Below are 27,656 nucleotides of genomic sequence, written 5' to 3' on the forward strand. Positions count from 1 at the left end.
AACTGGGTCCCTCCCAGGTCAGCCATATTCAAGGCAAATGGCCCACTGATGTGCTATCCGGTTCCAGTATTTTTATTTCATTATGGCCATAATCATGATGTTAATACAGAAAACAAATGCATTTTTTTTGTGCTACATACAATTCAGTTTTGGGTATATGTCTGTGGCTGTGAGAAAGAACATTTGGTTCACTTCAATGATGGTGAAACCTCTCCGTGCTGGAATGGCCTTTGCCTGTTATTTCTTCTGCTATTGATTTTCAGTATAGTTATCTGAGATTGAATGGATCGAGTTAATGGGTAAGGTGCTCATCATGTTTTTCTGAATAAGAGAACATTGCTGATTACTATGATGATGAGGAGATAGATGGGCAAAGCCATGGCCCAGTATTTTTGAGGCCAGTAGGTCAGGCCTATAGAGTGTAGCCAAGAATCAGGAATGAACACCCACATTGAGCCAAAGTGGGAGCTTAAGAAAAGCACAAATGGGGCCGGGCGGTGGCACTAGAGGTAAGGTGCCTGCCTTGCCTGCGCTAGCCTTGGACGGACCACGGTTCGATCCCCCGGCGTCCCATATGGTCCCCCAAGCCAGGAGCAACTTCTGAGCGCATAGCCAGGAGTAACCCCTGAGCGTCAACGGGTGTGGTCCAAAAACAAAAACAAAAACAAAAACAAAAATAAAAAAGAAAAGCACAACGCCATAAATCACTCTTTCTGGCAATGGTGATGGTGAATTTCCCACCATCTTCTTTCTTTCCTGGGTCTTTGAACAATCTCTGGGCACAGGAGCAGTGTAGTCTGGGGGGAGGCAATGGGGGTGTACCTTAGTGGATCTGGGGTAGCCAAGGTGCATGGAAGGATTGAGGCTCAGCTCCTGTGCTGGTGCGACTGTGCACACAGCCCACGTGACACCTCCCATCCCATGAGTACCTGCCTAAAATAAATTACTTTATTTAAAATTTCTTTCTTTCTTTTTTTTTTGGGGGGGGGCACACCCGTTTGATGCTCAGGGGTTACTCCTGGCTAAGCGCTCAGAAATTGCCCCTGGCTTGTGGGGACCATGTGGGACGCTGGGGGATGGAACCGCGGTCCTTCCTTGGCTAGCGCTTGCAAGGCAGACACCTTACCTCTAGCAACACCTGACCGGCCCCTAAAATTTCTTTATTATATAGTTGCTCATAATACATTTGTTCCAAGACCAATTCCACTACCAATATAAAATTTCCTCGACCATTGTCCCCACATTCCCACCCATTCCCAAGCCTTTTCCTTTGGTAGGAACAAAATAATATATTTTATATTGCTTGTTTACAGGTAAGTGGTAAAAAATTAAAAAAACTTGCTTAATAAAAAAATCTGTGAAAATTAATGTATCTCAAAGTGAGGTCATTAAAACATTGTTGGAAAGTTTGCCAGGTGATTTATTGCTAATTGATTTTCTGTTATTTGTTTTGTCCCTGAATATTAGATGACTTTAAATCCATATTGACGTCTAAATTGATGTGTTCCTACTAGGATGACAGTATTGAAAAAAATATTGGAATTATGTGACTGCATATGTGACTCCAGCAGTTCAAGAATTCCAAGCTCTGTGGTTTTTGTGGGGGTGTGGTTTAAGCTGCCAGGGTTCCTAGCAGTACAAGAAGATGGGGGAAGTGCTCATTCAAAAAAAAAAAAAAATCCTGAAGATGTCAGCCCAAATACTGGTATACAAAGAAAAGGGTATAAAAAACTGAGCAGACCATTCATATATATGTAAACAGCCTTTTTCTTGGGGAACTCCAACTAACTGTTAGGTGAGAGCCAATTTCTACTTAGTTGCTTCAATTCTGCTTCTTTCATGATCTCTCACCACCACATGGTCTTCCACACCTCCCTGGGGAGCAACCCCTAAATAGAGGAGCTGAGAGAAGCTGTGTGTGTTGCTGCGTGTGGTTTCAAAATTAATCCCCTTATCTTTCCTTGAGAAAATAAAGACTTCACCCAGTGCTAAGTGTATAGCTCAAAAGACCAAGTCCATGTTTGGTATTCAGAAGAAGTGGGTTTGGCCTTACAAATACCATATTTAGGGACCACTTAATATGAAGGTAGGGAGCATCTTTGAGCACTATCAGGTGTGTCCCCTCCACTAAAAAATACATCTAAGCTCTATTTGAGTTTCATACCCATAGAACTCATCCCCTTTTGGGCATCTTTTTTTTTTTTGCATCTCAATAAAACTTTAATGACAAAATAAGACAGTGGTTGGATTTGGCAAAGGCATCTTACCTAGATAATACCTCTTCAATATGACTGCTAACTAATGATTTCAAGACCTGTCTAAAGAAATGTTAAGCACTCACTTTCCTTTTTGATATTCTCCCAAAACTCTAGTGGTCACCTGGATAGTCCCTATCTTTTAACATCTATCATCCGAGTCATACTCTAGAAATTGTGAAGTTCTCAGTCTCTCTTCCAAGGCTACATTTTCTTTTCTTTTCTTTTTTTTGGGGAGGGGTCACACTCGACAGTGCTCCTGGCTCTATGCTCAGAAATCACTCCTGGCAGGCTCAGGGGACCATATGGGATGCCGAAATTTGAACCGCTGACCTTCTGCATGAGAGGCAAATGCCTTACCTCCATGCTATCTCTCTGGCCCCAAGGTTACGTTTTCCATTCTTCTTTCAAGATGCTCCACTTCTCGAGGCCTCAGATTTCCTACTCATTGTTAAAATTGGAATACTATTATATTATCATTACAATAATATATTATATAAATGTTATCATTATGGTAATGCAATAGTAATATAATACATATGATAACATGTTATATTATATTATAATCACATCAATATTAAATATATAAAATAATATAGAAATAATTAATATAGTTTATATAAAGTATAAGATTCACACATATTATATAAATAAATATAAGATACACATTAAACTGAATATTAAATATATATTATATAAATATAATATTACATATTGTATTGTATGATATTGTATATATAATATAATATCATCATAATCATACAAAACTGTTATCAGGTGGGTAAATTTGTGTCAAAGACAATCCAATTCCTGGCTCATAGTGCTCAGTCTAAATACCAATAACAATATACTTAGGAATATTATATTCTTTAAGCATTTATATTTTTAAGCACCAAGAATTTAGAGAACACTCATTCTACTGTTTGCTGAGAAAGGAAATGGAAGAGCCTTTGTTGTTTCCCTAATTAAAAAGAAAGAAAATTTCTTGTTGGTGGTCAGGTTTTAACAGAGTTTGCATTCACTTTTGAATAAAAAAAAATGGCTTAAGAATTTTACTGAGAGGAAAGTGCACTCACCCCCTTTTTTCTGGTTTTTATTCTGGCATCTTTGTCTTTTCCAAACTTGGCAACTTTGTCTATGAAAGACTGTTGATGAGAGGACTGGGCGGGAATACTTCAGAGATACCCCAGGTTGTACCTGGCAGTGTCAGCTTATCAGAGCTGTCTGTGGGTATGCGCACACAGGTATCTCTACCTCAGATGTTCTGGAATGAAAACTTTTTTCTTCTGGAAGGTTGTAGAAGGAAGTGGGAGTTAATTTAGGGTATACCTCTCCTGGTCTGTTTCTCAGAATCCTATCTATTCTTTGAGATCCAAATTTTTGTAAAAGGTTAAATTTCTAGGTTATGTCAAGTTATTGGTCAGCAGTTTAATCCTTTTCTAGAAAAGGATTTTATATTTAACTGGAATGTGCTTTGACACAAAATGATAATAGGGAAATGCCCATCTTACTTTATTTTTGTTTTTCATCTTACTTTAAATTGTGTTTATATTTTAATTATAGGAATAGAAATTCTTGCAGCTAACCAGATGGACAGTGTTCAAAGTCTGTCTTTTGATTGGATGTCCAAGAATCTCTATTGGACAGATTCTACTTACAAGAGTGTTAGTGTCCTGAGACTAGCAGATAAATCCAGACGTCAGATAATCCAGAATTTAGAAAAACCAAGAGCAATTGTAGTTCATCCTGTTGCTGGGTAAGTGTATTCCTGTTTTTCTTAGAGCTACAAACTTTGTCTTTTACAGGATTGGCTAAGCCAGTGGTCCTCAAATTATAGCCAGAGGGCCACATGCAGCCCATTGAGGAATTTATTCGGCCTACTAGGTGTTTTTGTTGCCATGGCCTGTCTTGCTTAGCAGCTGACTAGTCCTGGCCTGCAATGTCCATGTGTGGGATGTGCGCCACACTCCTTTTCTCTGTTTCTCGACTTCTCCTCTCAGGCTTTGGCATGAGTCCCTTGGGTCACAATTGTTCATAGTTTTTTTTTTTTTTTTTAAACTACATTCCAGCCCTTCAATGATCTGAGGGACAGTGAACTGGTCTGCTGTTTTAAAAGTTTGAGTATCTCTGTTTAGTTCAGCAAATTTAAGTTTAAATTACAGATTGAACCTTTATAATTTTTTTCCTTTAGCATGGCTTTAAGTCATCATTTTTATTTCCTTTAACTAAAATTTCTTTCCCCAGTTTCCATAAAGTGGCTATTTCTCTCTTTTCTCCCCTGCCCCTCCACCCCAGCCTCTCAACCAAGAGCACACAATTGCAGAGGCAGGAACCTTGGATGCAGAGAGAGAGGAACTGAATACAACAGAGGCACCAGTCTGGCTTTTTGTTTTGACACGAAAACTCAGTCATTAGTAGTTTTCAGAATAGAAAGTCTTTCAGATAATAGTTTCATGTTTAATTATTCCAAAATTGAGGATGGTAAACAAGAGAGAACAGTTAAAATATTTATTTAATGTTCAAAAACATCAGATTTTGACTTTTCTTAATAATAATATGTTTATTAAGGTGTGACCCTAGCAGTTTTATTTTAATGAAATAAAAAAAATGAAATGGGTGACTGATAATTCACTGTTTAACCGGTAAGTCTAATTTACTGAGAGCTGATGGTATAAAGTATATATAAAGTCTCTTCTGTTCCAAAAGTTATTTTCTGATGAAGGTATATGTATATGACTAGCTGTTAGATATATAATGCACGTATGTACAAATATACATACATATACAATTAATTAAAGCTAAATAGGTAAATAAATTCAAGTTAAATAAGTAAAGAGGCACAAAATATTATTTTTTTTAAATTTTTAATTATGAGAACAAGGATGCAAAGAAAGAGGACAAGGTAAAGTTACAGTGGAAGGACAATCACCCATAACATAATTCTCAGAAGTCCCCTTGCTGATATCTTAACTTTGAAATTTCAGCCAAAGAACCAAAGAACATTAAGATAAATAAGACAGAATCCATGTACAATTACTTTGTCCCTCAAGTCCCCAGATTGTAACACATTAAAATATTTCTTAACAGCATACCAGGCAATCTAAAGCCATAAAACTTACATAACTCCTTAAACATTACAGGCATAGTATTTTTTTACATTTCCATATACATGCATATTAGCTTAAGTTAACCTCAAATTTTAAGTGGGTTCTTTTTAAGGATTAGAGTCAAAGGAGCACAGTAAAAATAGTGTTAGAGTGGCAATTGTTGTTTGCATAGGCCCATCAAAATATGAGGGACATGGAAAGAAATAACCTTGGCCTAAATACAAAGAGACCTGACACCTGAAGTTTCCTGGCACAAGACCAACTCTCTAAACTCCAGGCAAGCTAGATCATCCAATCCAAGACATTGTCTGTAGTGCCAACACACCACAAAATATTCTTAATGCCTCAACTTTAAAATTTTTAAACAGGTTCTAATCAAATTCTAGGCAAGTTTGAGTCTAAACTTGATCAGTAACTTTATACATTGTATTTATTGTGTCTGTTTATTTAATGAAATTTTTTGTCATATATATATGGTTGAGACAATTCAAACTGGGGTTAGCTATATGTAAGACACTATCCTCTCTGGCCTTATTTTATTATTATTATTATTATTATTATTATTTTAAATCACAACAACATTACACTCCTGTACAAATTTCAGGTGTACATTTTTGTAATACTATATATGCTATATATATAACCACTAAAACCCAGTTCTATCCTTTGCCATAATATGGATCCATTTTATCCATTTACACACTGCATATTTCCTTCTCTTCATGGAACTAATTACTCATTTATTTAATCCACATTTTTTTTTATTTCTTGACACCTAAGAGAAATCAGTGCCTGCTTTCTGTGTCTCATCTCAACAAACATGCTCCCATTGGTCTAGCTATGTTGTGTCATTGAGTGACAGGATATCCTCTGTTTTACAGCAACTTATATTCCTTAATATTTAAATTTCTCCCATTGAAATAATATGGGAGACATTTCTTGGCTTGCTTTTTTTGTCCACAATATTCTGGGGGGGTGGTCAATCAGGTGATGGGGACCTAGCCTGTGTTTAAGCATGAGCAAAGCATGAGCAGGAGACCTTATAATGATCTCCCTTGTCTTTATCATATTGATAAAAATTATATTGCTCTACAAAAAACTAAATGGTACATTTACTAATAAATGTACTGTAAATAATATAATAGACTATTACTTTTGAAAAGCCATGAAACTACATTCTGATAACACCTTTAGTTAAAATAATGTTATTTGTAATTACATTCAGAGAGTTATATTTTTATGGCTAGGAATATTAACTCAGTGGTTGATCACTTGCTTTGCATGTGTGTGAATTTGAGTTGAACCCCTGACATCACAGGAAATGACATTTTGGAAGAATAATGTTGTTTCTAAGGCTTCTCATGAAAGAGACTTCTATTTTATCTTCTTTTCATAATAAAAGTAAACCAAAGATGTGCTAGGTAAAATAGTGTTTGTTTTAGATGCTTATTTCTTTCGGGATTAAATGTTTTCTAATTTTGTGTGAAACATCATTGAAGAAAGAACTATTGGATATTATATATTTAATCCCAAGATAAAGAGATATAACTATGATTTTAGCTTATCATATTTTATTTCAGCAACAACTTAAAATGCAACTTTTGTTGTCATTGGGGGCCAAATTCAGTGGTACTGGTGGAGGTGGGGTGAGGACAGAGCCTGCAGAGTGCTTGGTAATGAACCAGGTATATATATGTTCTACCATTTGAGTCATATCTCTAGCCCCAGAATTGTTCTTTTAAGGAATCTTCTTAGTGATAACAGATTTCTCTCTCTCTCTCTCTCTCTCTCTCTCTCTCTCTCTCTCTCTCTCTCTCTCTCTCTCTCTCTCTCTCTCTCTCTCTCTCTCTCTCTCTCTCTCTCTCTCTCTCTCTCTCTCTCTCTCTCTCTCTCTCTCTCTTTGTTTTTTGGGCCACACCCGGCAGTGCTCAGGGGCTACTCCTGGCTGTCTGCTCAGAAATAGCTCCTGGCAGGCACGGGGGACCATATGGGACACCGGGATTCGAACCAACCACCTTAGGTCCTAGATCGGTTGCTTGCAAGGCAAACACTGCTGTGCTCTCTCTGGGCCCCAGATTAATCTCTTAAGTCTTGCACAGCAGTTATCTGCTCTGCATATTTATTGATCTATTTATACATCTCGTGTATGTAATTCATAAGGTATCTTGCATCTGATATATATGTAAGATCTACCACTCAGCTATACCAAATCTGGTAGTTAGCAACTATTTATGTATGTTAAAAGTCAATAGCATAGGATCTGGGGAGATAGCACAGTGGTAGAGCATTTCTATTGCACTCAGTCAACTCAGGATGGACGGTGGTTTGAGTCCCAGTACCCCGGCATGGTCCCCTGGGCCTTCCAGGAACGGTTTCTGAGAACAGAGTCAGAGTAACCCCTGAGTGCTGCTGGGTATGACCCCAAAACAAAACAAGAAAACCCCAATAGCATATAAAGTGTTTGCAAGTGTCTGAGAATCTGTGCTTGTGCTAAGACTAAGCCATGTAGTTTGTTCTCGTGTTAAAATCTTTGATCTGAATATAACCATTTTTTCTAGGTACATATTTTTCACTGACTGGTTTCGTCCTGCTAAAATTCTGAGAGCCTGGAGTGATGGATCTCACCTATTGCCTATAGTAAACACTACCCTTGGGTGGCCCAATGGCTTGGCCATTGATTGGAGGTAAGTAGAATAATTCTGAATTACCATTATTATATCAATGAGGAATGCCCATTAGATTATATATGATAATATAATGAAGTGGGAAAATCAATAAAGCTTGTCCTCATATTTTCACATATTTTGAGATTGGCAAAGGTGTAGATTGATATAGGAATTAAAAAAATACAAACATAGTTGACTACCTACTAAAACAAAGATAAATGCATTCACAAATATTGAAAAAATTGTTAAAGAAAAACGTGATACTATCATGTAGAAGATCATTTTGGAGTAGGTTATACACAAGCACAAATGGAAGAGGCATAGAGCTTACAGATAGTAATTTATGGGAGAGAAGCATAAAGATATGTATTTTTCTTTTACACATAAATTGCTGTAAATATTTTCTTTGGTGACTTAAGGAAAAATAATATTTATAACAAAAATAGCAACACTTGTTTTGCTTTGTTTTCAAAACAAGGAATTGAAAATAACTCCTGACAGTACCTGCATTTTTTTTGTGTGTGGCATAAAATGTTTAAAAAGTCTTAATAGTCTTGAGAAATAGCACAGTGGTAGGGTGTTTGCCTTTCGTGTGGCCGACCTGGGAGGGACCTGGTTCAATCCCAGTATGGTCCCCCAGCACGCCAAGGACGATTTCTGAGTGCAGAGCGCTGCTGGATGTGCCCCAAAACCAATCAATCACTCAGTAAAGTTAAAAGAAAAAAGTCTTGTAAATCTGTTAACTAAGTATACTGTTATTAAATACCCTCCATGTAAGGGGTTATCCTCTAGGTTTTTTTTTGGGGGGGGCACACCCATTTGACCCTCAGGGGTTACTCCTGGCTAAGCGCTGAGAAATTGCCCCTGGCTTGGGGGGAACCATATGGAATGCCGGGGGATCAAACCGTGGTCCTTCCTTGGCTAGTGCTTGCAAGGCAGACACCTTACCTCTAGCACCACCTCACTGGCTCTTCTAATTTTTTGATAACCAATAACTAAGTACTTTATTATTTTAGTGCCTTACGACTGTACTGGGTGGATGCCTTATTTAATAAAATTGAGCACAGCACCTTTGATGGCTTAGATAGAAGAACCCTGAGCAGTATACAAGATATGGCACATCCCTTTGGCCTTACTGTTTTTGGAGGTATGTTTTGAAACTGAAAGTGTGTGTTGATTTTATTCTCTGCAATTGGTAACAATAAACTCCTCACTTGGCAATCTCAACTCCGGAAAATTTGGTCATTTGGAATATAACAAATGGTTAGTTGATTGAATATCTTACATATAGACAATTTCTTTGTTCTGCATACTCATATAATACTATTGGCAGCTTCTAAAGGTATATATCTTTTATATTTTACATAATATAGCACTCCAAATACTCATTCTGTATGAATATCACATAGGGAATACTTACTTTTGTTTTTTTTTTTTTTTTTGGTTTTTGGGCCACACCCGTTTGACGCTCAGGGGTTACTCCTGGCTATGTGCTCAGAAATCGCCCCTGGCTTGGGGGGACCATATGGGACGCCGGGGGATCGAACCGCGGTCCTTCCTTGGCTAGCGCTTGCAAGGCAGACACCTTACCTCCAGCGCCACCTACCCGGCCCGGAATACTTACTTTCTACCTTCATTGTTTTCAAGAATAATATAGCAAGATCAGTTTAAAGTAGCTATTGTAGCATTTTGTTCTTTGATGTTTGTGAGATCACAACTTTTTCACAGTACTTATGCTGACATCATCCCTCTGTTTCTTTCTGGCATGTCATTCTGGCTTGAGTTAGATCAATTCTGTGGTTAGTGAACTACCTAAGACCCTACCCTATGTCAGTTGTGCCACTGCTTGAAATTGCATATTTGGTGTGGTTGTTACAGTGCTTTTTGAAAACTAGATACTGACTATAAATAGTAGACTTTCCCAGAAATATAATGTGGAATGAGAATTAGCAAATACATTGCATATTCCTGCTGCCTATTTATCTATACAGAAGTGCATGGTATTTAAAAATATTTTTTAAGTGTCTTGTGAGATTTTTGATGAGATGAGTCAGTTAGAAATACTCATTTCCTCCCTCTAGTGCATTTACTCCCTTCTTATTAGTGATGTCAGACACATGCTATTTTCAGTCACACAGGAACATTGTAAGAATGTTAAAATTTTTTCTGCCTGGAATTTTTTGGGATTGGTTAAAATTCAGTTTCACTAACTTTTGATACTATCAGTAGTAAAAATATTGGGAGCAGTGCATTTACAATTTAATAATAATAAACAACACAGACCTTTATGATTTGCTACTATAATTTTCTCATTTGCAAAATTCTCTTATTGCATAGCACCATGGAAATTTTATATATCATAAATTAAAAACTCCACATGATTATCTTGGCATCACACAGAACTTATCTAACTAAGTATAGTAAGATACCATCATGCTAGTCAATTAATAAGATCTTGCTATTAGTAGTTAGGACAAAGATAATGCAAATTGTAAATGAAATCTTGGTAACATTTTAGACATTTTTTGTTAGTTGAAGTTTTTAGGCAGGTCAGATATTATGAAAAAAATTCACTTTGATTCAATTTTTAATTTTGAAATATTTGGCTAAAAACTTGGTTGATGGTGGAGAAATACCATGGAGGTAGGGTGTTTGCCTTGCATGCAGAGAGATGGTGGTTCGAATCCCGGCATTCCATATGGTCCCCTGAGCCTGCCAGGAGCGATTTCTGAGTGTAGAGCCAGGAGTAATCCCTGAGCGCTGCCAGGTGTGACCCAAAAACCAAAACAACAACAACAACAACAACAACAACAACAAAACTTGGTTGAAAGGGCTTGGGATAGCTCAGTGTGAATCTTGGGTTCAACTTTCAGAACCCCCCTATCAATAATGCAGTAAAGAAAAAAAAGCTAGAATTGATTCAAATGTTTACTTTCCTACTTCTGTAGTTAATGTCAAGTGAACAAGATTCCAGTTTTGATGTTAAGTGTCTTTTTTTAATTTCATGAAAAATACTTGAGGTTTTAGGTGTTGCCACATTTCATGGTTCATTTTTTGTTTGTTTTGTTTTGTTTTTGACAGCACTCAGGGGTTACTCCTGGCAGACTCAGGGTACCATACGGGATGTCGGGATTCGAACCACCATCCTTCTGCATGCAAGGCAAATATCCTACCTCCATGCTATCTCTGTGGCCTGGTTCATTTTTTTTTTTTAATTTTTGACCCCAAACACATATTGGGAGTTTTTCTTTGGAGTAGATAAGCATTTTCCTTATCAACTGCATCTGAATAGTATTGAGTGTGAAAACAATGTTTTCCTTAAAAATGAGATATGAGGGGCCGGCGCAGTGGCGCTAGAGGTAAGGTGTCTGCCTTGCCAGCTCTAGCCTAGGATGAACCATGGTTCCATCCCCCGGCGTCCAATATGGTCCCCCAAGCCAGGAGCGACTCCTGAGCGCATAGCCAGGAGTAACCCCTGAGCGTCACCAGGTGTGGCCCAAAAACCAAAAGAAAAAAAAAAAAAGAGATATGAGGGGCTGAAGAGAAAGCACAGTAGGAAAGACTGACTTGGATTCAATCCCCAGCATCTTATATGGTCCCCTGAGCCTGACAGGAGTAATTTCTGAGTTCAGATCCAGGAATAATTCATTTTTTGGGTGTGGTTCAAAAACTAAAAAAAAAAAAGGTGTGAAAAGTTTGACATGTAAAGGAGCTTGAGTCTATTTCTTGATGCTATATGTTGGGGCCCAACATAGGATTTTCCTATAATAAGTTACTGTTTTTTGTTTTGTTTTGTTTTGTTTTGTTTTGTTTTTGGACCACACCTCTTGATGCTCAGGAGTTACTCCTGGCTATGCGCTCATAAATCGCTCCTAGCTTGGAGGACCATGTGGGACACCAGGGAATTGAACTGTCAGCATCATGCAAGGCAAACGCCCTACCACTGCGCCACCACTCTGGCCCAGATAAATTAGTGTTTTCATTTTATTTATTTATTTATTTATTTATTTATTTATTTATTTATTTATTTTTGAGGGGCAACCTGGTGATGCTCCTGGCTGGGGAATCGAACCGTGGTCCACCCTAGGCTAGAACCGGCAAGGCAGACACCTTATCGCTCCACGCCACCGCTCCTATCCAAATTAGTGTTTTAAAAAAGACAGTAAGATCTGAGCTTTGTAAAGCAACATCAATGATGCATTTAATAATCCTGATATTTTAAATTTTTAGTGTTTACACATGGCTAAACCTAAGTTTTCTGGTATTATATGTAAAGATATTTAAAGGGTTAGACAACATGGAAAATTATTAAATAAAAATGTTAGAGATATAGAAGACACTTCTTAATATTTGCAAGGATTGTTTGCAATTTGCAAGAGATTTGGAAGTGAGCTGTGATAAAAATACTAATCACCCATGTATTTTTTTCTTAGAATATGTGTTCTTCACTGACTGGAGACTGGGTTCTCTTATTCGAGTTAGAAAAAACAATGGTGGAGATGGAACTGTTATTCGAAGTGGCATTACACATATAATGCAGGTGAAATCATATGATGCCAGAATCCAGACTGGTGAGTGAGAATATCACAATTTTTTCTATGAATGTATTTAGCAAATAGGATGGTTCCTTTATCCTTTGAATGTTATGATTTAGTACAATATTTGATCATTTATAGTCCTGTCACCCATAGAGTTAGTGGTGAAGCTTAAAATCTTCGTGTGGAACTCACTATCTTCAACCATTGCTCCTTTAGGTTCCAACTACTGTAATCGACCCACCCACCCAAATGGCGACTGCAGCCACTTCTGCTTCCCTGTTCCAAATTTCCAACGGGTATGTGGTTGCCCCTATGGCATGAAGCTGACTGCCAATCACTTGACATGCATAGAAGACCCTATCAGTGAGCCACCCATAGATATATGCGGCGCCTCATCTTTCCAGTGTAACAACAGCAAATGTGTACCTAGTCACTATCGCTGTGATGGAATCAATGACTGCCATGATAACAGTGATGAATATCTATGTGGAACAATTAGTAAGTAACATATATACCGGAGATATTTCCCAGGAGGAGATCATAGGTTGACTTTAGAGGGGGTGGTAATGGAAGCTAGAAATCGCTCCATGATACACATTAATTCAGATAGTGAAAATGATTTATAGAATTGATTTGAATTTTTTGAGTTTGTAACACCTCTTTTTTTTCAATATTTATTGCTAAAGAAAAATGGTAAACTAGCAATAGTAACTTTAAAACTTTACATAAAGTTAATAAAACTGTAGTTTAACAGGTAATCAAGCTATATCACAAAGGTTAAAATCCCTCAAAACTGGATTCCTCCTCCTCCTAATCTGTATGTCCAAACAGAGCTTCAGTGTATCTGATGTGAGAGTATCAGCATAGACACTGTCATCATCACTGAGTTTGCAGATATCATCACTGCTGTTGGTCTCTTACAAAGCGCAGAATATTGTGGGTTAAATAGTAATTCAGTTCAGCAGCTACCTCTTCAGCTCAGCCACGACTTGTGGACCGAATCAAATAACCAGTATGACCCCCGTATAAGCCGAGTTCAGTTATACTTGAATATATATGGTATATCTAATGAGACATTTGGCCACTACTACTTTTTGTTGTGTTTGTGTATATACTGGCATTAATTATTTTAATACATTTTAACAGACAGGATATTTCCAGCGAGTTTACACAATGCCAACAAATCAATAATCTGCTAGAAAAATTTAGTAACACCTCTTTTTAACATTGGGCTTTTGTCCTATTGATGTCATTGTAGCTGTCATAATAAGCTGTTCAAAGAATTAAAAATTCAGTGGATCTTATCTTTTTTTTCTGAGAGAATAGAAAAGGTATCTGCAATAAATACTTTTGAAAATCTTAGGTGTTATATTTTTTCCCCTCATTTTGGAAGATTAAGTGGTGAAATGTTAATTTTGACCTTTACATTCTTCCCTTAATTTTATACATTTTGGAATCCAAGAAGTGCTTTGGCTGAAGAAAAAATTATTTAAAAATTATGAATTAATAAATGAAAGATTTTATTAATGGTAATAATACTGCCACTTTACATAGGAGAGTAATGACTAGAATAAAAGGACACACTTTAAAATTTCTAACATTTTTGTTTTGTGCATTACGTTACTTTTTCTAAAAGTGTGGATTTTTACTAGATGTTTTATCATTCATCATGTTCAAATGACATTTTATTATTTATTCATTTGGCTTATTATCTTTCTGTCTTTTTTGTTTGTTTGTTTGTTTGTTTTTGGGCTACATCTGGCAACTCTTGGCTATGTGCTCAGAAATTGCTCCTGGCTCAGGGGATCATACGGGGATGGAACTCAGGTTCATCCTGTGTCAGCTGCGTGCAAGGCAAATGCTTATCGCTGTCTATCGCCTCGGTCCTTAACTATCTATTTTTAAATGGTACATTTTAAAAGCTTCTGTAGATAGCTTGAAATTGTGATCAGAAAAGTAAGTGTATCTTAGAGGTAAAAACATGGACCTTAGTTAGAGTTGCACAGCCAGAGCTTGAATCTCGGGGGCAGGTTCCTAAAACTTTCAGAGTCTCTGTTTCCTCATTAGTAAAATGTAAATCGTGATTTATGCTGTGCAGTGTTTTCAAAGGATCCTGAAAGAAAACCGTAATAATGATTTACATCTATAGTTTGCATAATGCTCCCATTGTGAGTAAAGCAAGGCTTCATAAAGTATGAAGTATTTAAAAGGCTGCAAAATCTTTTCATGATCTTCATGACTGTCTTATTATGGTTGCAGACATTACCTGTGCGTCCACAGCCTTCTCTTGTGTGCATGGAGGAGAGTGCATCCCCGGTGACTGGAAGTGTGACAACTACCGCGACTGCACCGATGGCAGTGATGAGGAAAACTGCCACAACAATGCAACCCGCCCTTGCCATGCAAACTACTTCACATGTGACAATAAGCATTGTGTCCCAAGGAATTGGCTCTGTGACTCAGACAATGATTGTGGTGATGGGTCTGATGAAAAAAACTGCGGCAAGTTTTTATTTCATGTGTCAGCCTTAGCACACTTTCCTCCCTACAATTTTTATTCTATCTTAGCCATTCTCTATTCCATTTTGTCTATCTATTCCATCTTATTTATTCCATCTTTTAATCCCTATGTCAATAATAGGTAGAGACTTGGAAGGTTCTCTTAAAAAACAGAATTAAGTGAAAATCAAATGAGCACATTGTTTGATGTTTAACATACAGGAAGTAAATGGAAACAAATAAACAAAAATATACCCCATAAACACCAAAAAAAAAAAAAAAAAAAAAAAAACCAAAAACAAAAAAACCCCAACAACAACACAAAAAAAATCCCCAAACCATGGAGACTATTCCTCCTTTTTTTTTTTTTTTTGATCCAGGTAAGAAAACAATAGGATAAACACACCCAGAACACTTTAATTCCCAGTAATCCTGCACACCAGCCTTAATTCACTTTTGGTTAATTTCTTGTTTCAAGAATAGTTTCAGGTGTATCCAAGTGTACTGGACTATGTTCTGGTCTTGGCAACCAGACTGAGCAGGTTATTTTCTTTCTAAAGTAGATAGATGCTTCTGATACTCAGTTGCTCTAGGCTTCTATTTCACATGACTTGATGATGTACAGAGGCCACGATGATCTCTAAAAATGTCTCTTCGGCAAGGTAGGACCCTTGCTTTTAGAATTAATTCATGAAGAATTTGGATGAAATGCTGTTAGAATCATCAGTCTCTCTGCTCTTACTTCTGGGTTTAGGATTATTGTTACTATGCTGCCTTGTTGGATTCCGTTGTTTAGCTGCCCAGTTGAATCTAGCCTTTGCCTGATACTCATTTGCTTAATGTGTAGAGCATAGTTATTTTTCTGAAGTAAGATAGTTTTAAAAGGATGTGAGAAGATATTAAGAGAGAAGTATATATTTAAGAGATCACAGGCTTCTCCAGAGTGGAAATAGAAAAGCAAGGAAATAGAGAAGCAAGTAAGATATATATGTTCAAGGGATGAAAAAGCCTGTGTATGCCATTATCACAATTTCCAAATCTGCCCACGAACCATTTAACTTTTGCTTCCTACAATAACCTAGCTCTCCCTGCTTTTGTTGTGTTGACTTTGGCAATGAGGCTGGTTTGAAGGAATTTTGAGTTCAAATAAAATCGAGATATCATTTGTCTTGTTAGCATCTTTCAGTTTAGTTATAATATACATTGAACAAGAAGAAAATTGTAACTTGATTTTGTTATTGCATAACATTAGGACCAACAAGTACGTGCCAGTCTGATCAGTTTACTTGTCCTGAGCATCGATGTATTGCCATATCTTATGTCTGTGATGGGGACAAAGACTGCAGTGATGGATCTGATGAGTATGGTTGTGGTATGTGGGTTGCTTTATTTTTCTTCACAATATTTAGAAAAATCTTTCATTTTTAGTTTGTTCTCATTGTGAGTGAATGCCTGATGCTTTTCTCTTTTATTCCTAGTAATTAATTGTACAGCCTTTCAACACAAATGTGTGTCAGAGAATCGCTGTATTAGCACTTCATATCGCTGTGATGGTGTTTTTGACTGCAACGACCACTCTGATGAGCTAGGCTGTCGTAAGTGCACTGTCTCCTGGTGTGTTTAAGATGAAGGAATCATTAGTTTTACCAGCATTCATGTTATTACAGAGTTTCTCTCAGACATACTAGAGGGAGGATAGCCTAAATGACAAGATAGCACCAAAGGAATGTAATATTGAATAATCAACCAAGTTGAGGAGGCATTACCAAATAATCTGTAGTTTAAGGAACTATATAAATGTCTGCTTTCAAATATTTTCCTATATAAGTATAAAAGTTTTTCACTATTAAAGTTTCTTATGAGGACACAAATTTATATTTTGACATTTTAAGATACATAGCCTGGGGCCAGAGCAATAGCACAGCAGTGGGCATTTGCCTTGCCTGGCTAATGCTGGATAGACTGGATTTGATTCCCAGCATCCCATTTGGTCCCCAAACCTGCTCAGGATTTCTGAGCACAGCATCAGGCTTAACCCCTGAGTGTTGCTGAGTGTACCCCAAAACAGAAACAAACAAAAAGATACAAAGTCTTATAGATACAAGGCCTTTAGAAATGAAACAAATGAAGGAAAAACCTATAATTTGAAAACTTTATAATCTCCATAAGCTAGAATCTAGTGGACAAGACTGTTATTTTTCATTTTTTATCTCACCCATTTGACGCTCAGGGGTTCCTCCTGGATATGTGCTCAGAAATCACCCCTGGCTTTGGGGGACCATATGGGATGCCGGGGATCAAACAGCGGTTTGTCCTAGGCTAGCGCTTGCAAGGCAGAGGCCTTACCTCTAGCACCATCTCTCTGGCCCCTATCTCACAGTTTTTGACTTGTAAAAAAATTCAGTGAGGTGGTCATTTGTTAGAACAAAATATTTTGGACTATAAAACTAAATTTCTATTATTACTCTTCTCATGTCAAAAAGTAGAATTTAAATATACATAAAAAGAAAAGTGAAATAAGATGTATACACACACCTAAAAATTGATAATCAGTAAAATTTCTATTTCACAATGAAAGTATAAACTTCTTCTTATTTATCTGAGGTATATCACACATTAATTATTGCTTTTAAGGTCCTGGGAGGAAGTTTAATTTAGACTGAAGGTAGTTTTTGCCCCTCTTTCAATGATTGCTTAATGATGAATGGAAAATCTAAAGAATTCTGGATTCACGTTTACCTTTTGTTTACTTAGTATGTGCTGATTTTATTGGATTTAGTTCACTTAAAGAAAAATGATAGCATAATATTACAGATATGAACTCAATACAATGAGATATTTAGGTTTTGTTGAAATATGATTCAAGGTCCAAATAACAAAACTTAAAAATGTGTCTGTCAAGGGGTCAAGCTTGGGGTGGGAGGGTCTGAGAGGGCATTGGTTGAATGTAGGTTTTAGGACATTGTTCATTCCACTTGAAACCCAACTGTAAATAATTTTGTAAATTATGGTGTCTAAATTAAGTGATACTTGAATGAATGTTATAAATGTAGCAAGTAGGGCTTTATTTTACATTAAGATCCTGCTCTTAGAATTCTGTTGTCAGACCCACTAATCAGAGACATTAATATTTCTATAAACCACAATATCAGAGAAGACCCTTTATCCATTTAGATTTTAATATTCAATTTATCATTATTTTATAAGCCTAATGGTCCAAAGTAGTATTTCTGTGCACATAGAAATTATATCAAAGGGGTTATGAATTGCATCTACAAGCTCATCTTTTCTATGCTTGTATCTCAGCAACCCGGCCTCCTGGTATGTGCCACCCAGATGAATTTCAGTGCCAAGAAGATGGCACCTGCCTTCCAGCGGATTGGGAGTGTGATGGGCATGCGGACTGCATCTCTGGATCTGATGAACATAATGGCTGTGTTTCTAAGACCTGCCCTTCATCTTATTTTCTCTGCAAAAATGGACATTGTATCAATCCAGACTGGGTTTGTGATGGGGACGATGACTGCTGGGACATGAGTGATGAGAAGGACTGTCCTACTCAACCCTTTCACTGTCCCTCCTGGCAGTGGCGTTGTATCGACTCCCACATCTGTGTCAATCTGAGTGCGTTATGCAATGGCGTCTCTGATTGCCCCAATGGGACTGATGAGTCCCCACTTTGCAGTAAGTTTTTTGACCTCAGTTTACTGGCCCTGAATTCATTCTGAGACACTGTCCACTGAGTACCACCCTTGTTGTAGTATAGCTTTTGAGAAAGGATTACAGTTCTTCTATGACTTCAAATTTATGTAGGGATAACTCTCATGGGATTCAAATAAATCAACACTGGATAATATTTCTCATTAAATCCTTTTGCACTTGGTTCTGTGTTTTTACTTTTTATATCATAGTTTAGAAAATAAAACTAATTGGGACCTTTGGGATTTCAAATTAAATTTGGTTCTGTTTTTCATATGTTAATACAATTTTCTAACCTTAATATTTTCTAATTTTAATCAGAACTTGACACCCCAAAAATGAAGTCTTGGGAGTTATGTGTACTGTGATTAAATCCTGTGATTGGCATGTGATCCTAGTCACTGTCCTTTCTTTCTTTCCTCTTTAATCAATGCTCACTCTCAGGTGAATCCCAGCCAGGTATGATTGTGATCTATTTTAGATTCTTATGTTTGTATATGTGTTGTGTTTTGTTATATATGTGTTTGTGAAATATGTCCTAATCATTTTGGCTTACTTTCCTTCTAGTGCATGTTTCCTGTTATGACTCAAAATGAGTATATATGATGTACCTGGTATTGATATTTGCAGGCATAGTAACTGTTTTGGGCATTTACAACTATTTTCTGGCCGTGAATGTTAGGAATGATAGATTATTAGTGAATCTGCACCCTTCAAAACTGTCTTTCTTTTTCCATTTATTCTCTTTTCTAGCTCTTCCTGCTCTTTCTCTTAAGTGGCAACATGTTATCCTCCATTTGAGTATGAGTAGAAGAATCACATAAAGCAAGTGCGAAATAATTAATTTAGGTCTCTTTACTAAAGACACACGTGTATTTTGATGTCAACAATATTTTCACAAGTTTTCTTTTTGCACTAAATCAGGTTAAATATTTAATAAAGTGGTAAAATCCTAGGGTATGTGAAGAAGAGTTAACCTTCATGAAAATTAGATCTGGTACTGAGTAGTATCTTGATAGAGCTCAACCAAATGAATCTTGCTCATAGATCATTCTGGATATTTTCTTGAAAGTGACTTAAGATTGTAGGACAACTACTGCAACAGAGTGAGCCAAGTGAATAGACAATGCTTGATTTTTCTCCTTTATGATTTCCTTTGTTCTAGATGTGCATTCTTGCTCAACTCATAATGGTGGTTGCACTCATGGGTGTATTCAAGGACCCTTTGGGGCTCAGTGCACATGCCCATCAGGATATCTCCTTGCCAGTGATTTGAAGACCTGTGAAGATATAGATGAATGTAATATCACTGGCTTTTGCAGTCAGCACTGTGTCAATATGAGAGGTTCTTTCCGATGCTGGTGTGATCAAGAATACATGCTTGACACAGATGGGAGGACTTGCAAAGCTACAGGTAATGGCAGAACATGAAAGGTTTAATTGCACACTGAGAATTAAAGATGAAGTAGCACATGTGACCATTTGATAATGTTGATTAGAAATATTATGGATTCTGGGCCAGAGTAGTGGTGCGAAACGGTAAGGCGTCTGCCTTGCACATGCTAGCCTAGGACGGATCGTGGTTGGATTCCCCTGCGTCCCATATGGCCCCGCAAGCCAGGAGTGATTTCTGAGCGCATAGTCAGGAGTAAGCCCTGAGTGGCAAATGGGTGTGGTCCAAAAATAAAACGGAAAAAAAAAAAGAGAGAAAAGTAATATTATGGACTCCTGGATAGATAAACTGACTTTTTGAAATATCAGTTTCTTGTGAATGTTAAAAGAACTTACACACATAAAGATTTTGGAAAATAAAAGGTATTTTTATATTTTTAAAATTAATACCACATGTTAAAGAATTTTATATATGCTTACTTAATTCAGTTTAACCATATTAAGTCAAACTTAAAATTAATGGAAAATGGGGCTGGAGAGATAGTACAGCGGTGGGGTGTTTGCCTTGCATGCAGAAGGACGGTGGTTTGAATCTCGGCATCCCACATGGTCCCCTAAGCCTGCCGGGGTGATTTTTAAGCATAGAGCCAGGAGTGGCCCCTTCCAGGTGTGACCCAAAAACCAAAACCAAAACAAACAAACAACATTAATGGAAAATGATAGAACAATGTATTAGGATGTTGATTCATTTGCTATTAAATAACCCAGTAGGGGACTGGAGAAATAACTAGCACAGCATATAATGTGTTTGCCTGCATGCGGTCAACCAGGGTTTGATCACCTGCATCTCACATGGTCCCTCAGTTACTGAAATTCTGTATTTTCTGAATGCAGAACCAGAAGTAACTCCTGTGTACTGCCAAGTGTGGTGCCACAATGAAAAAAATATTGTATATGTACTAAAAAAATAAAATGACACAGTATGATAAATATAGTGAGCTACAGTGCTCAAATTTTTACATGTTATGAGCATGTTTATTCAATCATAAAATAAAGGTAAATCAGTAGTTTTAAAAGGCTAAAAGACAGCTTTATGGGCCCGGAGAGATAGCACAGCGGTGTTTGCCTTGCAAGCAGCCAGTCCAGAACGTAAGGTGGTTGGTTCGAATCCCGGTGTCCCATATGGTCCCCCGTGCCTGCCAGGAGCTATTTCTGAGCAGACAGCCAGGAATAACCCCTGAGCATTGCCGGGTGTGGCCCAAAAACAAAAAAAAAAACCCAAAAACACCCCCCCCCCCAAAAAAAAAAAGACAGCTTTATTTTTTACATGAAGAATGGCAGATAGTTTCAAGATAACTCAGTAGTTAAAGCTGGTCTTTGTCTTCTTGATAGACTTACTAGATCCAGAGATCTAATGTTAATGATTTTGTCTGACTTATCACAGAAAATGGAAAGAGAAAATGAAGGGCAAGTGTTTTCCTTTTACATTAAGTGGCCTGAAACTTGATACATAATTTTCACTTTTATTGCTTAGAACTTTGTTTTTTGGCCTCCTTAAGATGAAATAAAGGCAGAGGTCAGAGTGATAGTACAGCAGGTAGGGCATTTATCTTGTATGCAGCTGACTCAGGTTCAATACCTGGCATCCTATATGGTCCCCAAGTCTGCCAGGAGTGAGCCATTAGCATAGCCAGTCGTGGTCCCCAAATAAAAATAAAAAAAAATTCTATTTGGAAATAAATAAAGATGAAATGAAGGCAAAGAAATGTCTTTGTGTATGATTGTGTACCATGCTAAGATCTGATGTGACTTACTACTAAGAAGAAAGGTCACATTAGAGATATTTTAACTCTTGGTCACAGTCAACTGCTTTGAGAGAAAAACAAAATCAATTAAGAGTTGGCTCCATTTATCAAGAAGTCTATAACTTAGCAGGGAAAAATAAACTGAGAACAAAAGTAAGTACAAAATTAGGAAGTATGTAAACAACATTCATTTCAAATTGATTATTTTAGGAAAACTACTATTCAAGGAAATATATAATAAAGGAAAAAGCTTATTTTAAATTGGAACTAATTAAAATAAAAATTAATAGGAATTCTCATCAACTTTTAAAATGATAAAACTATAGTTTAAGATTATATTTACATTCAATTACTAAGTATTACAGCAAGATGCCAGACCTAGACTCCATTTAGATCCTTAGCTATATTAAAGACTTTATATATATATGTATATATTTATATTTAAATACTAAATACATTTAGTATTTAAGCTCCCAAAAGTATGGGGCCAGATAGTATAGCTGGTAAGGTGCTTGCCTTGCAAACTACTTGATACCCATTACCACATATGCTTCCCCAAGATGACCAGGAATGACCCCTGAGAGCAGAGCTATGAGTAAGCCCTGAAGCCAAGACCCCAAAATAAAAATGTTACCATAAATATTTAAATGATGCTTTAGTTGTGTTTTCTCAAAATTGCTGACATTTTTACATTTCCTTCTTATACAGCATCTTCAAACATGCTACTACTTGTGGCAAGTGACAACAAAATTATTGCTGACAATTTCACCCACAACACCCACAACACCTATTCACTTTTACAGAGAAGTTCTCGCATTGTAGCTCTTGATTTTGATTTCATCAATCAGCGTGTATTTTGGGCAGATGGAACTCGAGGCAAAATTTATAGTACATTTCTGAATGGAACAGATGAAAAAGAAGTAAGTACCTTTCTGTTGATTTTTGGCCTGAGTAGCTTCCTTGTTTCTGGTTTATTTGCTATTACCATGTGAACTAAAATGAAACGATGTACTACTCTGGCAGTAGACATGCAACACATTTATTTTTATAAATTCCTTTTATATTTTTCCCTGGGGAATACAAGCTGGTGGTTTATTGGCTAATCATACAACCATAGGCCATTTTAGATCTTTTTCTATATTTTTATCTGATGTCTATTGCCATTCACTTCTTCCTTTATAATTAATTCTTTATTCACTTTTTGCTTTAGGTTGTTGACAGTGGTGTCACCCTGACTGAAAGTATTGCAGTAGATTGGATTGGTGGCAATATTTACTGGACAGACTATGCTCTGGGAACAATTGAAGTCTCTGACCAGCTTGGAAATCACAGGACTGTACTGATTAGTAACAATGTGTCATATCCAAGGGGACTAGTCTTAGATCCCAGAATTGAGTAAGTTTGCTTTTAAAGATATTTATTTGATTTTAAAAAGGAGAAAAACAAAAGTAGCAATAAGACTGATGTACATGCCACTAATTTAAAATTATTCTTTGTTTAGATAGCCTAGAGATGGTTCACATTAAAGATGGTTGTTCTTATCCATCCTTTTTCTGAGTAATCCTCATAAATTCCCATAAAATCAATATTTTGTTCAACTACTTTAATATCACATTGATTTATGGGCTTGTAAACGCAAGTATTGAAATGGTTATTGTAGAATTACATATTCAAGTTGGAACAAATACATAATAGGCAAATACCCTCCGAAGCTAAATTTCCTGCTTCAGAAAAGTTTTACTGGAGATTTTAGTTGTTATGATAAAGAAAAATGCCTTCTGATTCTAAAAAGAACGACCAAGAATTCTCCCATATGTTTATATATAACCAAGGGCTTTCATCCTTGATTTTACTTACTTTGTATTAGATCCTTCTTTTGTTTCTATTTTATACCCAGCAGTGCTCTGGACTTACTCCTTGCTCTTTGCTCAGGGATAATTCCTGATGAGGCTCAGGGCACAACATCTCCCTTGCCTCTGTATTTTAGACTCTTTTGGGCAGCATAGTGAATTTGAAAAATTCTATTTAGTGCAAAGCAATATTTTAAAAGTAATTAAAGTATTAAATCCTGTGAAATTTGGACAAATACATTTCTTTTGTTATCCTAAACATACAAACTTGTTAAACATTAACAGATTTTTTATAGGTAAATGCTTTTAGATTGTACAAAAATGACCAAGTCATTTCAGTAGTAGAAGCTACTGTATGTTTTATGAAAAATTTAAAAAGTACCCAGTGGAGTGTGATTGCAATATAATTGTAGCTTTTCTTTGGAGCACTCAGGAAATAAATAGCTCTGTGGATATATTCTGAAATGATTTTTTTAAGCTGAGCCAAATAAGATGTTCTTACTTAAGATGAAGGCTACTTTTCATATTGAAATATATCCTTGCAAGAAAAGTTTCTCAGCACATTATTGGAGGGAACAATGTGAAAATGAAAATAAAAGATAAGTTTTTCCGAAGCTCAACCAATGATTTACACCAATATTAAATAAAAAATTAATAAAAAATAAATATGTCCCTTCCAATTGCTAACTGGTTTATTTTTACAGTGATCATGTGATGTTCTGGTGTGACTGGGGCCATCATCCTCATATTGAAAGAGCCAGTATGGATGGCAGCTTGCGCACTATCATCGTCCAGGACAAGATTTTCTGGCCCACTGGCTTAACTGTTGACTATCCCAACAGACTGCTCTATTTCATGGATGGTTATCTCGATTATGTAGACTTTTGTGATTATAATGGACAGAATCGGAGACAGATTATAGCTAGTAATTTGGTAAGTTGATAGTGAGAAATAGTAAACTGAAACTCTGATAGTGGATTTAAAGAAAGACTAACAGGAAAATGATAACATTAATTTCTGTGTTGCTCAGCAGGATGAAGGTTATTCTATCTTTTATTACTAATAGAGAGGCAGAATGTTTCCTCTAACACAGTAGATTGTGGCATGCCCAAGAAAGGCATGTGATTTAATGGACTTCGCTATGATTATACATTTTTGAAAATGATAAGCAATGTATATTATGTGATTAGTTTAAATTATCTCAAAATCATGAGATATGAAATTATGAAAATTCTGGGAATTTTCTCCGATGGGAAAATGCAGAAAATAAGTATTTCATCAAAGAATGGACTTCTACGTTACTTGCCATTTTTTGTTCTATGTATTGAAATAGTCATCTCAGTAGAAATGCATCTGAGATATAGTAGATTTATATCACTAATGAAAATGATGAAAATACCCTCTGATAATACCAGAGGATATTGGTGGTAAGGGAGTTAGGATTAAGACTAGGGATGATAAAACTAAGGTTGTATACCTCAATTTTGCTTTACTTTGGGGGGAAAAGGAAGCTCTGTATATCAAGCAGTGAGAATGTTGCCTGTGTATCCTGAACAGTGGAGTATAGTAGTATATTTTTGGTCTGCCCATTGCATAATGACTTTGCCTTGTCTTTATTTAAATGCTGAAAGCAACCATTTTTTTCTAGGAACACAGCCTTTCTATTTTGTTCACCAGGACTTTCTTTATTAGTTAGCTTTATTGTTCTCTTCATAGGCTCTAGGGCATCCCTATGCCCTCACGCTTTTCGAGGATATTTTGTATTGGACTGACCAGAGAACCGAGAAAGTCATGCAAGCCAACAGGTGGCATGGAGGAAACCAGTCAGTTGTAATGAGTGTGAAGCAGCCCTTTGGGATTGTTGTGCTTCATCCTGCACGACAGCCAATTGGTAAGGAATACGAGTACCTGATTTCTTCTTGGAAAATACTTTTCTCCAGAAATGCACACTGTTGTAGGACCATTTTCTTGGGCGATATCTTTTTTCTTCCTGGATGTTCCATTATTTTAATTTGCCATGGGAAATGCAAACCTTGTATATGTGCACGTAAAATGTGTCATTAATTTTCAGCAATTTCTTTGAGTTTTCTTTTGAGTCTATTCTTAGCTGTTAATTGTAGTCTGGAAATGATAATCCCTTAGATTCTTCTATTGCTCTCACTCTGCAGTTTATGACAGTTTTGTTTTTCACTGCTTTTCACTCTTACTCTCGCTATATTGGCTTCATTATGGTGTAGAAGAATTTACCGTGCTACTTCCTGCACTGGAACTATTACGTTAGTTCTTCCCTCAATATGGAACAATATTTCTCCCAAATATCTCCCTGGATCAAACCCTCTTGTCTAACAGGGTTCTACTTAAATACACAACAGGGACTCTTGACCACTCTATTTAAAAATATCTCTACAGATCATTATTGTGCTCATTCCCTTTGTTGCATTAAATAATTAACGATGAGGCTGGATGGTGGAGGATACCATCCAGCCCACATGGCTCTGCAACCTCCATGCAGCCGGCGAGTTCCAGGCCCAGGTGAAATCACTCACTCACACGCAGCCTTCAGGAAGAATCATCTTTATTTATGCCCTAGCCACCACAGGTGTGTGGCCTATGTCAACCTTTTAAGCATTCAGCTATATTTTGCTAGCCCTGCATCTTATCTCCTGTTAGCCATCTTCCCTTTGGGCTCCATGCGGCCCAAAGATCCAAAAGCCAGGAAGCCGAGCTGGGCCAAAAGAGAAACGGCAAAAAAGACAAAAGCCAGAGAGCCCAGCAGGGAAGACCCCTTAATCCTCTGGCTCAAAGGCTTATCTACCTTTTCCAAGACCCCTCCCAGGAATGGGCAGGGTCTTGCAGGTAAGGTCACACATAATATCTGGTTCCCAAGACCCCTCCCAGAAATGGGTGGGTCTCAGGTAGCTACACCTAAATCCAGGGTGGAGTTACAGTTCCCCCTTCTGTGAAATATAAAAGAGCCTTTTGTAATTTTGATTCCACCTTTAGCCAAAGGTGGGTTAGTATTTTCATGCACCAACGTAATAGTGAAAATTAACATACCAGCCCTTTTCAAAAACATAACATTTTTGCAAAATATACTATACACCCGTAACTTAAAATTTTCTTAATGCTTTTCTACCAAGCACTATTCCGGAACTTTCATGTTCCTATACTTTTAAACTATATTGGGGGAACTTTCTGTTCCTATTAACCTTCCCTACACACAAGTACTACAGCATACATGTATAACATACATTTTAAAAACAGGCTAAGTACATTAAAATACACACAGTAAAACATTTTGCAACTGAAAATATTAGCTATGGAAAACAAAACACAGTTAAATTATAAAGAGAATGACTAAAACAAGACAAAGATGCAGGCGGTTAGAAATCAGATCTTTAAATGGGCTAAGCTGCTTTTACTCCCTTTTTTTTTAAACCACTAACTAAAACTTATCCCATCACCAACTATAAGTAAAATATGACTACCCACTTAATCCCTACACCTAAAATCATAAGTGCAGATGATGGTTTGTCCCACGCTGATCTCACCATGTGGCTTACTTCCATAGTTCCAGGCACCGCAGACGGTTTTCTCGTGCTGTTGTTGACCATGTGGTCCCAGGTTCCGCAGCCGGATCGTGCTGTTTCACCTTTCTGATTTGGAGGGCGGATCCCAGGCTCGCTGCTTTTTTGCTACAGGGCCGGGAGTTCTTGGCTGATTGCAGCTGCCTTTCTTCCCCTCCGGGTAGCACTTTGCAAACAGGTTCCAGCTTTTTTGCAGGGGGCTTTTGGATGTTCAGAGTTCAAAGTTATTTAAACTAAAAGTCCAGTTCGAAATTTCCA

The 27,656-nt window shown here is 37.0% G+C and overlaps 1 protein-coding gene and 1 pseudogene across 1 annotated transcript in view; one reads left to right on the plus strand and one right to left on the minus strand.

Moving 5' to 3' along the window:
- Nucleotides 1–27,656, plus strand: part of LRP2 (LDL receptor related protein 2) — a 219,973-nt gene that overhangs the window by 101,932 nt on the left and 90,385 nt on the right. Inside the window, exons 18-31 of the mRNA XM_049772881.1 lie at nucleotides 3,819–4,011; nucleotides 7,921–8,046; nucleotides 9,045–9,175; nucleotides 12,462–12,599; nucleotides 12,783–13,064; nucleotides 14,826–15,068; nucleotides 16,318–16,437; nucleotides 16,544–16,660; nucleotides 18,372–18,749; nucleotides 19,930–20,178; nucleotides 22,670–22,881; nucleotides 23,172–23,356; nucleotides 24,516–24,744; nucleotides 25,528–25,702. Of these exons, the coding sequence (XP_049628838.1) occupies nucleotides 3,819–4,011; nucleotides 7,921–8,046; nucleotides 9,045–9,175; nucleotides 12,462–12,599; nucleotides 12,783–13,064; nucleotides 14,826–15,068; nucleotides 16,318–16,437; nucleotides 16,544–16,660; nucleotides 18,372–18,749; nucleotides 19,930–20,178; nucleotides 22,670–22,881; nucleotides 23,172–23,356; nucleotides 24,516–24,744; nucleotides 25,528–25,702 (2,778 nt within the window). The remainder of the gene's footprint in view (nucleotides 1–3,818; nucleotides 4,012–7,920; nucleotides 8,047–9,044; nucleotides 9,176–12,461; nucleotides 12,600–12,782; nucleotides 13,065–14,825; nucleotides 15,069–16,317; nucleotides 16,438–16,543; nucleotides 16,661–18,371; nucleotides 18,750–19,929; nucleotides 20,179–22,669; nucleotides 22,882–23,171; nucleotides 23,357–24,515; nucleotides 24,745–25,527; nucleotides 25,703–27,656) is intronic.
- On the minus strand, nucleotides 133–744 carry LOC126009366 (phosphatidylinositol N-acetylglucosaminyltransferase subunit P-like; annotated as a pseudogene).

This window comes from Suncus etruscus, chromosome 5 (assembly GCF_024139225.1).
Source record: "Suncus etruscus isolate mSunEtr1 chromosome 5, mSunEtr1.pri.cur, whole genome shotgun sequence".
Taxonomy (NCBI): domain Eukaryota; kingdom Metazoa; phylum Chordata; class Mammalia; order Eulipotyphla; family Soricidae; genus Suncus; species Suncus etruscus.